The 14,765-nt window shown below is 43.3% G+C and overlaps 1 protein-coding gene across 2 annotated transcripts in view; it reads left to right on the top strand.

Annotated features, from left to right (window-relative positions):
* LOC144828150 (uncharacterized) overlaps positions 1-14,765 on the top strand; it is a 78,300-nt gene that overhangs the window by 34,236 nt on the left and 29,299 nt on the right. Inside the window, exon 4 of one of the 2 annotated variants that reach the window (XM_078686294.1) lies at positions 7,488-7,623. The exons of the other annotated variant lie outside the window; for it this stretch is intronic. Within the exon in view, the coding sequence (XP_078542420.1) occupies positions 7,488-7,501 (14 nt within the window). The 3' untranslated portion in view covers positions 7,502-7,623. Of the gene's footprint in view, positions 1-7,487; positions 7,624-14,765 lie in introns of those variants that run through there. 2 annotated transcript variants of the gene reach the window in all.

The following is a 14,765-nucleotide window of genomic DNA, read 5'->3' on the forward strand; positions in this document are numbered from 1 at the left end:
TCAGGAGAGAAGCCAGTACTGTACCTTTTAGCCCAGTACTGAACCGCAAAAGTAATCCTAACCGTGTTTACTAATAACCTGAATTTTCTTCCATAGGAAACCATTGACTGTTTTTCTCTGAAATTTCTTCTGTCTACTTTTGAAAATTACAAATATTCCTTAAAAATCGTACCAAATACTGAAACGTAATTACTTACCTGTCTTAGGTAGAGACCCGAATACTGAACTTAGGAGTACAGTCCTGGATTACAAAAGTAACAAGAACCTACTTCACCTGTGACTTGAATTTCCTTCCATTGGATAACATTGCTAGTTTTTCACTGAAAAGTTTCTGTCAACTTTTAAAATACCGTTATATTCTTTAAAAATCATTGCAATAACTAAAACGTTTTTTCTAAACTGTTTTCAGCTTAGACCTCAGGACTGAATCTAGGATCCAGACCTGAAGTTACAAAAGTAATCAATAAAGTAATCAGCTGCATTTATGTAGATGAACACATTGAGGTCAATGTTAAATTGTGTTTAGAATTGTGTTGCCTACTGCAATCCCTGTACCTATTGTGTTTACAAAGTTTATTGCCTCTTTGTAAAGTAATTACCTGAGATCACTCATATTGAGAAAAGTATATTTTGACACCTGTTGGTTCTAAAAATAAAACAACTATATCTTTTGATACAAAACAATTGGCCTGGAGATCAGTCCTTGAGTGTGTGAAACCTTTTGCTGACTGAGTGTGTACAACATATGCTTTACACTGTCCTCTGGTACTGCCTTACTGCTTGACCAAGCTAGCACTTTAGAGAGTAAGGTCAGCCCTGACTTTAACCTCTGTTATACCTCTGGGGATTGTGGATTCTATACACCCTGTACCTTACTTTGGTCCAGCGTATATAGAGCCACTTTCTCACACAGACGGTATTCGCAGTGCTGCATTAGGTGAAATGAAATGAAATGAAATGAAGAACATATTTATAGAGCGCTAGCAGCTGCCCTGAGGCGTCCAGGCGCTAAAAATTACCATCAGTGCTCAAGAAAAAAAGGAGTGAGTCAACACTATTGATTGAACAGAAGAGTTTTAACTTTCTTACGGAAACTCAGAAGGTTAGAATCTGCTCTAAGATGAAGTGGTAGAGTATTCCATATTTTTGGGGCTTTATATGCGAAGGAACGACCTCCGGCCCTCGCTCTATGAATTCTTGGGATTTGGGCTAGAAAAGCATGTGAAGATCGTAGAACTTTGGTGGGTTCATATGGCAATACCAGCGGGTGATTGATCTCTGGACCTGATTTCCAGTACGCCTGATGTGCAATGCACAGAGATTTAAACTTGACTCTCTCCCTGATGGGGAGCCAGTGTAATGATCTTAGACCAGTTTTTATTGAAGTTCTCCGGGGGGTGCCAAGTAAGGTGCGAGCAGCACAATTCTGAGTGCGTTGTAATTTTTGTAGGGTGTATTCCGGCGCCCCAGGGTACAGAGCATTGTTAAAGTCTAGACGGGATTGAATTAAGCCCTGAATGACTATCTGTCTTGCCTCAAAGGGGAGAAGTGGTAGGATTTTCTTTACCATCCTTAGTAGGCCAAAACAGGTCACAGAGACTTTAGTTGCCTGCATGTCGAAGGTCAACGATTTGTCTATCCACACCCCCAGGCTTTTGATGTTGTCTCTAGGGGTGGGAGCTGTGCCCATGCTCAGAGGCCATGACATCTCCAAGGTGGAAAGAGTTGGAGGGCCTAGAAGCATCTGCTCAGTTTTATCATCGTTGAGCTTCAGACATGATTTAGTCATCCAGCTCTTGACATGCTCGAGACAGGTTGTTAGGTTGGACTGCGGTAGTGGGGTACTCCTTTGTGCAAGAGAGACCACTAGCTGGGTATCGTCCGCATAGATGATGATGTTAATACCATGCAGACGTACTATTCCAGCCAGCGGTCTCACATAGGCGTTAAAGAGCGTAGGGCTCAATGAAGAGCCCTGCGGAACCCCACATCCCAGAGGCTTCTTCGAGGAGACCGATGTGCCTTCAAAGACCTGGAAGGTTCGGTCTGATGGAAAAGACCTGAACCACTCCAGGGCTTCTCCCGAGATTCCCATATCGAGGAGGCGGTCCAGAAGTATTTTATGGTTGACCGTATCGAAGGCGGCACTCAGGTCAAGGAGGATCACTGCCACTGACCCTCCCTGATCGAGTATCCGCCTAGTCTCTTCTGTCACTGCCAACAGGGCTGTCTCCGTGCCGTGTTTTGGGCGAAAGCCAATCTGGGAGGTGTCGAGCAGATGGTTATGCTCGAAGAACTGGGTTACACTGATGTTGATGTGTTTCTCTAAGATCTTGGTAGCCCAAGGAAGCAATGATATCGGGCGATAGTTATTAAAATTAGTTGGGTCAAGGGTGTTTTTTTTTAACAATGCTCGGACCATGGCTTGTTTCCAGGACTGTGGAACTATCCTACTCGTAATGGAAGAATTCAACAGCTCCATTAGATTGGGAAGAATGACTTTGTTAACTTGGGTCAACATCTCAGGGGGGGCTGGGTCACAAGGTGAGCCTGATTTGATTTGGTTAATCAAGGTCTCAAGGGTGTCAAGGTGCAGCATTGGGAAGTGGTCCAGAGAGTATTTATGGAGGGAGACCGCTGATGTAATCGATGGATTAGGTTTTTGCAAAGACAAATCAGTTTCTGGGTCAGAGAAGGAGAGATAGATTGTGTTTACTTTTAGAAAAAAGGCATTGGCCAGTTCCTCGCATCGAGAGGATGAGTTGTCATCATCTGATAACGGTGATGGCAACCTGGTCAGTGTTTTCACAATCTGATAAATTTCTTTAGGCTTAGATTTTGCCAGTTTAATCTTTTCCGTATAATGTATGGATTGTTTATCTCTGATTTCGTTTTTGTAGTTCCTAATTGCTTCTCTGTAGGTCGCTTTATCCGTAGGCTCATAGGATAGGCGCCACTTCCTCTTTAGTCTTTTACAGAGGCGTTTTTTTCCCCTTAGATCTTCTGAGTACCAAGGGGCGGTTTTTTGTTTCCTTCTAGCACCGGAGGTTCGATAGGGAAGTACAGAGTCCAAGGAGCTTGTTATCCAGTTGTTAAACAGCTCATTGTTAGCGTAAGGATCAAGAGAGAGTGACGGATTAGTGGCAGTAAGATTGCTCATCCATTCGTCTGTTTTGATCTTTGACCAATTTCGGGTGGTACGAGAAAGGGGGATAGAAGGTAAAATTTTGGGAATGGACCAAGTTAAGGAAATTAAAAAATGATCAGTCCAAGGAAGATGGCTCATATTGCCAACCTTTAGAGTTTTGCTATTGCTAAATACTGGGTCTAAAAGATGACCCTTGTTGTGTGTAGGTCCTGGCACCAATTGATCTAGTTGCATAGCAGCTAAACTGATTGTGACTCCCATGGCAGTGGTGTCTAGCAAGTTATCAAAATGAATGTTAAAATCTCCCAGTAAGGTAAAATTAGAGGGGGAGGTGACTAATTCAGTCAAAACCTCCTGGTTTTTATGAGACCAGGAGGACGGTAAATAAGGATGCCAGCGAAGCTATTGTTAGGTGTAAATTCAATGACAAAAGGAAAACTTTCACAGTCCGCAATGGATTCCGTTAGGCAGCGACATGTGTAAATGTCTTTATAAATGATAGCCAGCCCTCCACCTTCGCCTTGTGGTCGATCTAACCGGGCTATCTGATAGCCGGGAATGAGGGCTTGCACTATATCAGGCTGGGAATATTGGGTAAGCCAGGTGTCAGTTAAAAATACCACATCCGGCATATGTTCCTCTAACAACAGCGACATCTCCAGACTATGCTTGGCCAGAGATCGACAGTTAAGGAGAAACATTTGGTAGTCCTTAGAATCCAATTGGGTGAGGTGGTCAATTAGCTCAAGTTTACAGTGAGGACATACATGGGGGGTTTCTAGAGGGGGGAAGTGATGAAGGCAGCCATCGGGAATGGGAGGACAGGATCGAAGTAGAAAGTCCTTATTATAAGCTAGCCTTTGTGGTTGGGGGCAACCAGGGGGGTGGCCCCTGGTCCCGGTCGGGCGCGGACGGGCGCAGACGGGCTTGCCTTTGGGGTGCCGCCGGCGCGCCCGCTGCGCCCGCCCACTGCGTGGACGAGATGACATAGGGAATTTATAGGGTGTTTAGGAGGGTGAGAGGCGTCCTGCTGCTAGAGTGTAAATCCCTTACCCCTCTCAATATGGCGGCTTTCAGTGGCGGTAAGCCCTATTTCTATCTCTCTGCGCCAGCTCCTACTCGGCTGCGCAGGAATCGGTAAAGGCGATTTTCTGGCTAACAAGTGATCTAAAAGTTCTAACAAGTAAGTACTCTACTTGAGAACATGCGGCGATTTAAAATATTGTGATGACAGTAATGTGGAAAATAAAAGTAGCAAGGTAGCTGAGAGAACCCCCGGCTTCCGCCTCAGGGGAGAGAAAAAACAGCACGGTAGCAATCAGCGCGCTGTTAGGAATGACAGGATTTAAATACTGCGGGAGGGCGGGACATGAAGTAGGCTGATGCCGATAAGGCACTTGACTCCCTGGAGTAGCCTTTTATGATCGAAACGTTTAGGCGGCTTGGTATGTCAGGGAGTTTGAGATCTCGTATGAAGCTGCTGGACACACAGCCTGTGGCCTGCATGTGCGTAAATGGGCTCAACTCCGATGCCGTTCACATCGCCTGGGGCACTGGGCTTAGTGTTATAATTTCTGATGTCTTTGTCTCAAACTGGAGGGTCGCAAATTTGAATCCTGGTTGGTGCACTATGAATAGTGACTTGTATATTTTTACTGTGCTGCCACCACACAGGCAAACTGACCCAGGAGTTACAAGTTAGCCGTGGCGGCTACTGGCCATTGCTTACATTGATGGCCCCACCCAGCTCTCTGGCCCTCTGGACAGCTATCTAAACAGAGGCCATGCCCTTTTGAGAAGCTGGTGACCCCAGTGCTTCTTCGAACAGTTCTTTTATCGTGGCTCTCCATTTTACGCGACCAACTCTCACCCCAATGGCCTCCTCAAATGGTGCGATGTTTGGGTGACATTCGTTCCGCGAAGTCCTGAAGCGTTCATAAAGCACAAGCCCGAACCCCATCAGCCTATATCTTTCAGGATCAAGACCTAACGAGAAGAACAAACGCAGAATTCAAATGTTTTGATAGAACAATGTCATAGTCACAGTTTGATGCACTGTAGTCGTTCGCCGTATTAGCATGTCTTTTGTAATTAGGCGCTCCTACCTGGAGACGGTTGGTATGTGGTCACTATTAATAAGGGGTTATTGTCCGCCATTGCAGATACACTGTCTACCTTGATACTTCGGCTTTTCCTTAACCTTTGTGTTGTTCTAAAAGTACCCGTAACCTTTATAAGGCAAGTTGGTAAGCTTTATAATGTTGTCTATCAGTTGTCGCTTTATCCCCTTCTTGTAAAATATGCAAACCAAACTTGAAATAAGTACACTTTGTTGTGAGAATAGCTATTGTTGCCGCTGATTTCTTTTATTGCAGCACAGCAATGCCTCTATTATGAATCGAACATTGATTATTCGAATAGTATTGATTTAATTCCAGAGTGACTTTTGGACCATTAAGGCGATAAATAATACATTGACCTCATATTTGTGTTGAATCAGTTTAGCCTGTTAGAGTCCTGTCCTTTGTCGTCGTTTTCTAGTGAGCGGCCAAGGCTCTAGAGGATCATAGGGCTCTGCCCCTCCTTTTGCTTCGATAGGTCAACTTGAATATGAGAAATCTGGAAAGGTAGAAATGCCGCATCACCTGTGGATAACTGAAACCTCCTCCCGCTCTTCCAAATGCCCATACGGTCACAAATGGCATCCTGGGCCCCAAAAGGACAACGTCATGCCAGATGCCATGTAATGTTGGAAAAGGGGGGAAAACGAGTAATAGGCGCACATCTGCTGCGGGGATATGTCAGGTAAATTATTGGTTGTGATGGATTCTCTATAAGTACTAAATGACTGATCTCATTGAATATTAAATTATATGAATCAACGTTTGTTTGCCTGATCTGCGCTTATAATGTAAAGGATGGGCCTTACATTGAACCCCTCGTTCTGTTTTACACAAAAGCCCCGGACGGAGCTGCATCTTACAGAACTTTATCTACTTTAGGAAGAACAAAAGACTTGCTTTTTAAAGTTGTCTTCCAGGGCCAGAACCAGGCTCTGTAAGCGGCACTAGTTTCAGGGAGATGGACAGATGTTATGGCGATAGGCAACCCCCCTCAACCCACAATAATGTTCCAATCTTCCAGGTTAGAAGGAACCAGAAATGCTTGAACCAAGGGAGCTGTTGAAAGTGTCAAAGGTGACTTATGAACAGCGAGTAAAGACAGGAGTTGGCATTTGAGATGATCTTAAGTGAATCGGAAAGAATGAGAAGAAGTGTATAAATGGAGTTGCTTTTGATGTATACTTCGTAAAGAGTTACTGGAAATTCTGCAGCCCAGCCTGATCCAGCTCTTTTTCTAAACTCTATTGTTGTTTAAATGAAATCTTGACCATATGCGTCTATCTTAAGCAAAACCTCAAGCACTTGGGTGCTCCGTGAGCACCTTTACTTTGCTAAGTTACTCTGTAAACACTGGTAAATCACCTCTTTTTCAGACATTAATAAGATGTCACCTGATCAACAGAACCTTTAGTTAAATATCTGTGTATGATGAAATATTTCTTGCTAATTTTTAAAGGCGGTAAAGAAGAAGAGGGAGATATACTAATATGTTGCGCCGTATTTGCATCACAAAAGTGGCACAAAAAAGCGCAAAATCTTTTTTTCCTAATTTACTTTCCAGCGCTAAACTTTTTTAGCGCTGGAAATAATGTAAAAGTAATGTGAAGCAGCGCATAGCACTGCTTCACGTTACTTTGCACCATGGGGGCCTGCCAAGGGGGGTGCATGGGCATTCCCGTGCAACCACCCAAGATTTCTCATGCTAAACCCATTTTACCAAATTCAGTAGATTGGGTTTAGCGTGAGAAAACTGCACCCTTTTAAACAAGACACAAGGAAGGAGAAATGAATTAATTTCTGTTTCCTTTTCTGACTTTGCATGCGTGCTGCAACATACATACAAAGTGGGAAAAGCCTTCCCTTGTGTCTGACATAGTATTTTGTACAGGAACGGTGTCCTTCCTGTACAAAACCGATGCTGGACTCACACACACACACCCTAGCGCTCTAGTGCTAAGGTGTGTGCTTGATGCAGGGCCGCTGTAATCAGTGCCGACGCAAGGGAAAGGGAAGGAGAGAGCCATATCTTTGAAAATATGGTGCTCTCCTGTTCCCTTCCTGTCGCGCCACGCAGCGCAGCCTCGCGGGGGAGGGCTGCGCTGCATTGTGTGGAGATTTGGTAAATCTCCCCCGAAATGTCTCTTACAACTAGTTAAACATTGTGAAATCTCATTCCATTTCAATTCAGTAATTTGAAATATCTTTACATCCAACAGAAAACAAGCCTTGAATGTATTAAATGACCATCAATAATGAAGCGAATGCTGTAAATCTTCAATCATAGCAGAAATAATGAGCTACAGTATTCAGGAAAACATCAGCGCAGTCGGCGACAGGGGAACCTGCACACAAACTGACAGATCCTGGATGAAGTATCAAGGGCAGTTCAGTGATTGTAAGAGTCTGAGCTGTGCACCTCCACGCCACAAGACGAAGAAATGACCTTAGGAAAATTAAGGCAACAATAATAACAAACCGCCTCCTTTATAAAAGTGCCTAACACCAGCTTTGATCATGGGATCGGTATGATGTGATTACCACAGTGCTCTGTTTTCTAAATTGATGACAAGCCATCATTCCATGCTCTAGGAGAATTGTAAACTCTTTCTGGCTAAACCACAGTAACTAGAGAAGAGCACAACAGAGTGGAGCCTGACAATTGACGGGTAAAGGAAAGAGGAGTTTGTCTATCTATAATACAACAGACTATCCCAATTTGCACCGTCCAGAAGGAAGATACATCTTTACCTACAAGCGTGCATAGCCATAATCCAATCTAAAGGCACAATCGCCTACAAAGACACATTTTACGTATTAGGAGTGTGGCAAATATTTGGTGGCTATTGCATTTTATTGTTAAAACAGAAATCAAACGTGTAAAATACCGCACACATATTAAATGTGTGAGAAAAACACAAGTGCTTTATCAGCCATGTTCGCCCATCAGGAAATGCAGTCATGGGATGTAGACAAATATATACCCGACCCAGAGACACTAACCAAGAAAGAAGAATCATACACATGCAGCACGAGCTTTAGTTTGTCATCACTACTCAAGCTTCATCAGCACACGTACACAGGACAAAAACCATTCAAGTGCAGTGAATGTGCAAAGTGCTTTAGTCGATTATCGGAGCTACAAAGACATCAGCGAATACACACAGGGGAAAAACCATTCAAGTGCAATGAATGTGCAAAGTGCTTTAGTGAGTTATCAAGCCTTCGAAAACATCAGCGAACACACACAGGAGAAAAGCCATTCAAGTGCAATGAATGTGAAAAGTGCTTTAGTCAGTTATCATACCTTCAAAGTCATCAGCAAACACACATAGGGGAAAAGCCTTTTAAATGCAGTGAATGTGTGAAGAGCTTTAGTCTGTTATCACACCTTCAAAGACATCAGCGAACACACACGGGGGAAAAAAGTATCATTGTAGTGAATGTGACAGTAGTTTTCGTGTCTCGTCTTCATTAAGGTATCATCAGCGAACTCACACAGGAGAAAAACCATTCAAGTGCTGTGAATGTACAAAGTGCTTTAGTCGGGTATCACACCTTCAAAGACATCAGAGAACACACACGGGAGAAAAACCATTCAAGTGCAGTGAATGTACAAAGTGCTTTAGTGAGTTATCAAGCCTTCAAATGCATCAGCGAACACACACAGGAGAAAATCCATTCAAGTGCAGTGAATGTGTGAAGATCTTTAGTCAATTATCAAGCCTTCAAACACATCAGCGAACACACACGGGGGAAAAACCGTATAATTGTAGTGAATGTGACAGTAGTTTTTGCGACTCTTCAGCATTAAGGGATCATCAGCGAACTCACACAGGAGAAAAACCATTCAAGTGCAATGAATGTGCAAAGTGCTTTAGCCAGTTATCAGACCTAAAAAGTCATAATCGAACACACACGGGGGAAAAACCATTCAAGTGCAGTGAATGTGACCGTAGTCTTTGCAGCTCTTCAGCATTAAGGCATCATCAGCGAACACACACAGGGGAAACACCATTCAAGTGCAATGAATATGGGAAGAGCTTTAGTCAATTATCAAAGCTAAAAAGTCATCTGCGAATACACACAGGAGAAAAACCATTCAAGTGCAGTGAATGTGCAAAGTGCTTTAGTCGGTTATCACACCTTCAAATACATCAGCGAACACACACAGGGGAAAAACCATTCAAGTGCAGTGAATGTGCAAAGTGCTTTAGCCAGTTATCAGACCTAAAAAGTCATAACCGAACACACACGGGGGAAAAACCATTCAAGTGCAGTGAATGTGACCGTAGTCTTTGTAGCTCTTCAGCATTAAGGCATCATCAGCGAACACACACGGGGGAAACACCATTCAAGTGCAATGAATGTGGGAAGAGCTTTAGTCAATTATCAAAGCTAAAAAGTCATCAGCGATTACACACAGGAGAAAAACCATTCAAGTGCAGTGAATGTGCAAAGTGCTTTAGTCAGTTATCACAACTTCAAATACATCAGCGAACACACACAGGGGAAAAACCATTCAAGTGCAGTGAATGTGCAAAGTGCTTTAGTCTGTTATCACACCTTCAACGTCATAATCGAACACACACAGGGGAAAAACCATTCAAGTGCAGTGAATGTGTGAAGAGCTTTAGTCAATTATCACACCTTCAAAGACATCAGCGAACACACACAGGGGAAAAACCATTCAAGTGCAATGAATGTGGGAAGAGCTTTAGTCGATTATCAAAGCTAAAAAGTCATCAGCGAATACACACGGGGGAAAAACCATTCAAGTGCAGTGAATGTGCAAAGTGCTTTAGTCGGTTATCACACCTTCAAATACATCAGCGAACACACACAGGGGAAAAACCATTCAAGTGCAGTGAATGTGCAAAGTGCTTTAGTCTGTTATCACACCTTCAACGTCATAATGGAACACACACAGGGGAAAAACCATTCAAGTGCAGTGAATGTGTGAAGAGCTTTAGTCAAGTATCACACCTTCAAAGACATCAGCGAACACACACAGGGGAAAAACCATTCAAGTGCAGTGAATGAGCAAAGTGCTTTAGTCGGTTATCACACCTTCAAAGTCATCAGCGAACACACACACAGGGGGAAAACATAGAAGGGCAATGAAAGTGAGAAGGGCTTTTGTCAATTTTCGATCCCACACAGCCCTCAGTGAATACACTCCTTCATTTAACTCACATGGAAATAATGCTAGAGATGCAGAGATTCCGGGAAGAATTTAAGAACATCAAAAATAATATTGACCCATCTGAGGACATAGACAAGAGCAGAACAGTGCAGTTATTGTGAGAGGAATGAATTACGGAAAAATATAAAATTCAAATTATGTGGGACTTAAAAATACCAATGATAGAAGACCTGACTAGCAGTAAAGAAGAAAAACAGATAACAGTATTTGCAGAATTATAAAAGTGTTTGTTTCCAGTGATTGTTCACTTCCGTACACATAGAAAAGTGACATGATGTACCAGGATACACAGTGGGAGACAGCACAATGTGGATTAAAATATTTTTATTTGGTGAAGAAGAGATACAAAGAAAAACACTCAATCGCACCTGACCACACTACCTGTAAAAGCAACACTGAACAATACTGGGACTAACAGGTGTATTTTCAGCTAACTTGTCGGATTAGTGATAAAACGTATAAACCCAACACACCCAGAGTGGACATGTTGTCAGAGCTCTGGAGATGGAAGCTTCATTGGTAAAATGTATGTATTACTATTAACAAATGCCACTGCAGTATCTGTAATGAACTAAAGCGAAGCACAGGTGTTCAAGAAATAACCTATTTTCAGATATAAAAGAGCATATACCTTGTTTTAAGTAACGTTTGCTGCATCTTTTACACACTGTTATCGGTTGATGGATCAGCTCGTGACTCAGGCCTTATTACTAAGTGCGACCCTTGGCTCCTCTCCGACTTGCCTCTCCCTATTCATTTTGTGACTCACCAAACTTTTTACCAGAATTGAGCCACTGTACGCAGCAGACTCAGTTTCAAAACAAGAAATATAAAATAATGTAAAAATAATGTTTCGGTTATAGTTTTTATACATCATATGTGTTTCCCACTATCAGTTTGTAACTAAACTCGGAATTGACTGAAAGTGTAAATATTTTTAAACGGAGATGTGGAACTTGGAAATTACATTTTTAAACCGTTTTCCGTGAATAAATAAAATGTGCTTTTAATTTGCGTTTGTTTCCTGACGTTATTCTTTATCCAGCCCTTAAGCCCCAAACTGTTTCACATTTACAATGTATTAACCAATAGAAGGGCTAATTTTGTCAAGTTCTCTGTTCCTCTCTTGCACCACTCGCACAAACAAACACTCAGAGGCCTGTGTCTGCAGTGCTGGGGCACAAAGTAACAATTACCAGTTGCAGACTAAGGATCTAGGTGGAACTGAGTCCCGTTTCTAGATAATAGTGGGGGGACCCCTTAAACTGTGGCTACCCCCCCCCCCCCAACCCCCGGCTTGTGCCATGCTGATAAAGCAATAGTGAAATTGGGTAATTTATGATGAAATGAGAGAAAGAGAAGAAGAGAGCGAGGTGCAGGATATATTAAAGAAAATGAGAAAAAAACACAAGACTTTAACCTGTTCTGTGTACAAGCATTTTACGTAAACAAGTTGTGCTGTGCGTTGTGAACAGGCTGTCACCCCCTTTTGTATGTAAATGAGCTTCTGTGACCAGACACCCCAGACTCCCATTTCTTCTAGCGCGGATGATAATTTGAGCACTGTAAGGTGATCGCAAAGAAGGGCTATGTTGAGAAATAATCGCCTTCCGGGTCACACAGTTGTGATTATGTAGTTCTTTATTAGTTTTTTTTAATTCACTTGAACTTGCAGCAATTCTCCAGGTTACTTTTTCTCAGTATTACGCTTCAGGTCGCTCATAGCGCTCCATCAGTTAAACGTGAGGTTTGATGTAGGATTTGTTGTCAATGTGTGGAAAAGTAAATTTTGCCATGTTATATGTGCCTACGTGTTCCCCATTTTATGCTATATGTGCATGATCGATATGCATGTATTCCCCTATGATCGATTAAAGACGCAATTATAGTTGTGTCCATCTCTAGTATGCCAGTTTCCAGTTCTCGTGAAAGCAACGAGTATTAGGCCTATGTTGCCACATTTTACAGTGTGCACGTTAATTCACCGCATTGTCCCCGTTCCTAGGCCTCAAAGGGCCCGGACACCAGATTCAAGCTCCAGTCTCCTGAACCCTCTCCGAGGAGCGATATAGCCCCCACCTGCATCCCTGACCCTTCACTTACTTCCTGCCTCGCAGCGCGGTGCCCGGCCTGGCTCTGCCTCCCAGTCTGCCAAGAGTATGTTATGCTTCTAGTTATCAGTCCAGCCCTCCTTCTCTGCATTCCTAAGCTACTGAATCGCATCAATAGTTTCAGCCATGGTCTAGCCTTTCTGTCTCTATGTAAGAGAAATACTGTATTAATTAATATTCCTAGCACACGCAATACATGTAGAATTACGCATGCACCAGTCTTAGTGTCAAGTAGCCTTTGCCCTGATAACTTTTGGATTCTATCAACATGTACTCCAAACACAAGATACCAGATATGCTATAGGTACATGTCGTACTGACCCCACAGACTTTAGTCTCCTCTTCTAGTGCAGAAGTCATAGCCCCCAGTTCCTCCTGGTAACACGTCATTGGCCGTTTGCGCGCACCACTAGGTTAAAGGTCCCAGCTTCTCAGGTAGCCCCCTCCATGTTTCCGCCCCATTTATGACACTTCTGTGACGTCTACATCACATGTCTATGTATACGCCCTGTACACGCCTTCTTGCTACACCCATTTTACTCTTATCTTTCGCTGCTACGAGTTACGCCTACTGCTACGCCTATTGTATGCAATGTAATGAAATGTATTTTACTATATATATGCTGCAATGTCGATGAAGCATTGCAGCTGCCTTCATTCTATTTCCGTGCAGGCTATCCAGTTCCTGTCCCTTCCCTTATGCCTGATTAAAGCCTGTCAGACTCTGATACCTCGAATCCTGTCTCTTATTTATTGAGCTATCTGTTTTATTCATTGTATTCAAAAATAGTACCGGTAATTAATTATTTATTTACCACATAATGGCGCCCGAATAGGGACTTGCCCTTTCCCCACGCGCCGGCGAAGCCACGCAGGCCTCCTGACCCTCTGCAGCCGTGACGGAACTCTACTGCGCACCGGCAGATATTTCTGCTTCAAGTATCCCTCAGGCCCACGGAGGAGACGGAGGTTGCGGTCCAGCATCCAGACGAGGCGGTGAGGAACGCAGCGAGTCCCGACCAGAGCCCAAGCCGAGAGTACAAGGTCCAAGGTATCCGGAGGCCCACCTGTAACTGAAGTCCGAAGTTCGTAGTCCGACGTCGTAGCAGTCCAGTCCAGTCCGAGGCCTTCCGTTCTTGCTGCCCGGTGAGTACCGTTGCTGGGGTAGTATCTAGACAGGGTCAATTAATTTGTCTCTGGTCCGTGGGTTTGGGTACGCAGATCCAGTCCGAAGTGTTCACCTAGGTGAACACGGGTCCTGACGTGTCCCTTTATGGGACCGGTATGTTTCGTACTGTTTTAGCAGTGCATCTAGTAATTTTAGTAAGTTTCGTTCTCGAGAAATTCATGTGTTCTGTTTTCAGTATACCAGGTAATATTCTGTCCGAACTGTTATTCTAAATGTTATTTAATGTGTTTTCAATGTCGTGGTATGAGTGATTTGTTTTTCTATTCATTACTGTGTTTATCGTGTATTGTATTGTGTTCGGATTCAAGTATAGAATGCCTCTGTTTTCCAAGTTATGTCAGTTAAAAACCCGGAAAGGGTTACTCGAAGAATCAGTTCCTGTCCCGCCTAGGGACAGTCCAGGACATTTTATGTATCATAAGCATGGCTTAAGTGCCATATTGTATTTAGATTTATGGGTCGACTATACCAAGGATCTAGAAGAGAAATATAGATGGCCTGTATTAGGTACATGGGATGCCGAGTGCATCATGCGAGTAGAAGAAGCATTATGGAAAAAGAAAGCCAGACAGTCCCAGAAAGATGCCATCGAGTTATGGCGCAAAGAATCTCATAAAAGAACCGAAAAAGAAATCAGAAAAACAGAATTAAGTAGAGAATCCTCAGAAAGAGCCCAAGAAAGGGAATTAATCGAAGTAGGTGAACGAGTTAAAGCAGAACAGTCAGACAGACAGAGAAATGCTCTTATAAGGGGCATGTATCCTCTTCTTGCCGAGGGCTTGCCGAAAGCAACCCCGGAAGCACCATGTAATTTTCCGCCGCCATTGGTTCCGATTAAGCTACGTCACAAACCGACTGCAGCTGATATTTTTCTCTCATCCTATTTGGACGATACAGTCCCAGAATATGCAAATCCTGTTCCGCCAGCTCCCGTAAATAATGTAATTCCTGTTCCTCCAGCCACCGGGGCCGTGGGTACAGCACCTGTTAC

Source organism: Lissotriton helveticus, chromosome 1_1, assembly GCF_964261635.1.
Source record: "Lissotriton helveticus chromosome 1_1, aLisHel1.1, whole genome shotgun sequence".
Taxonomy (NCBI): domain Eukaryota; kingdom Metazoa; phylum Chordata; class Amphibia; order Caudata; family Salamandridae; genus Lissotriton; species Lissotriton helveticus.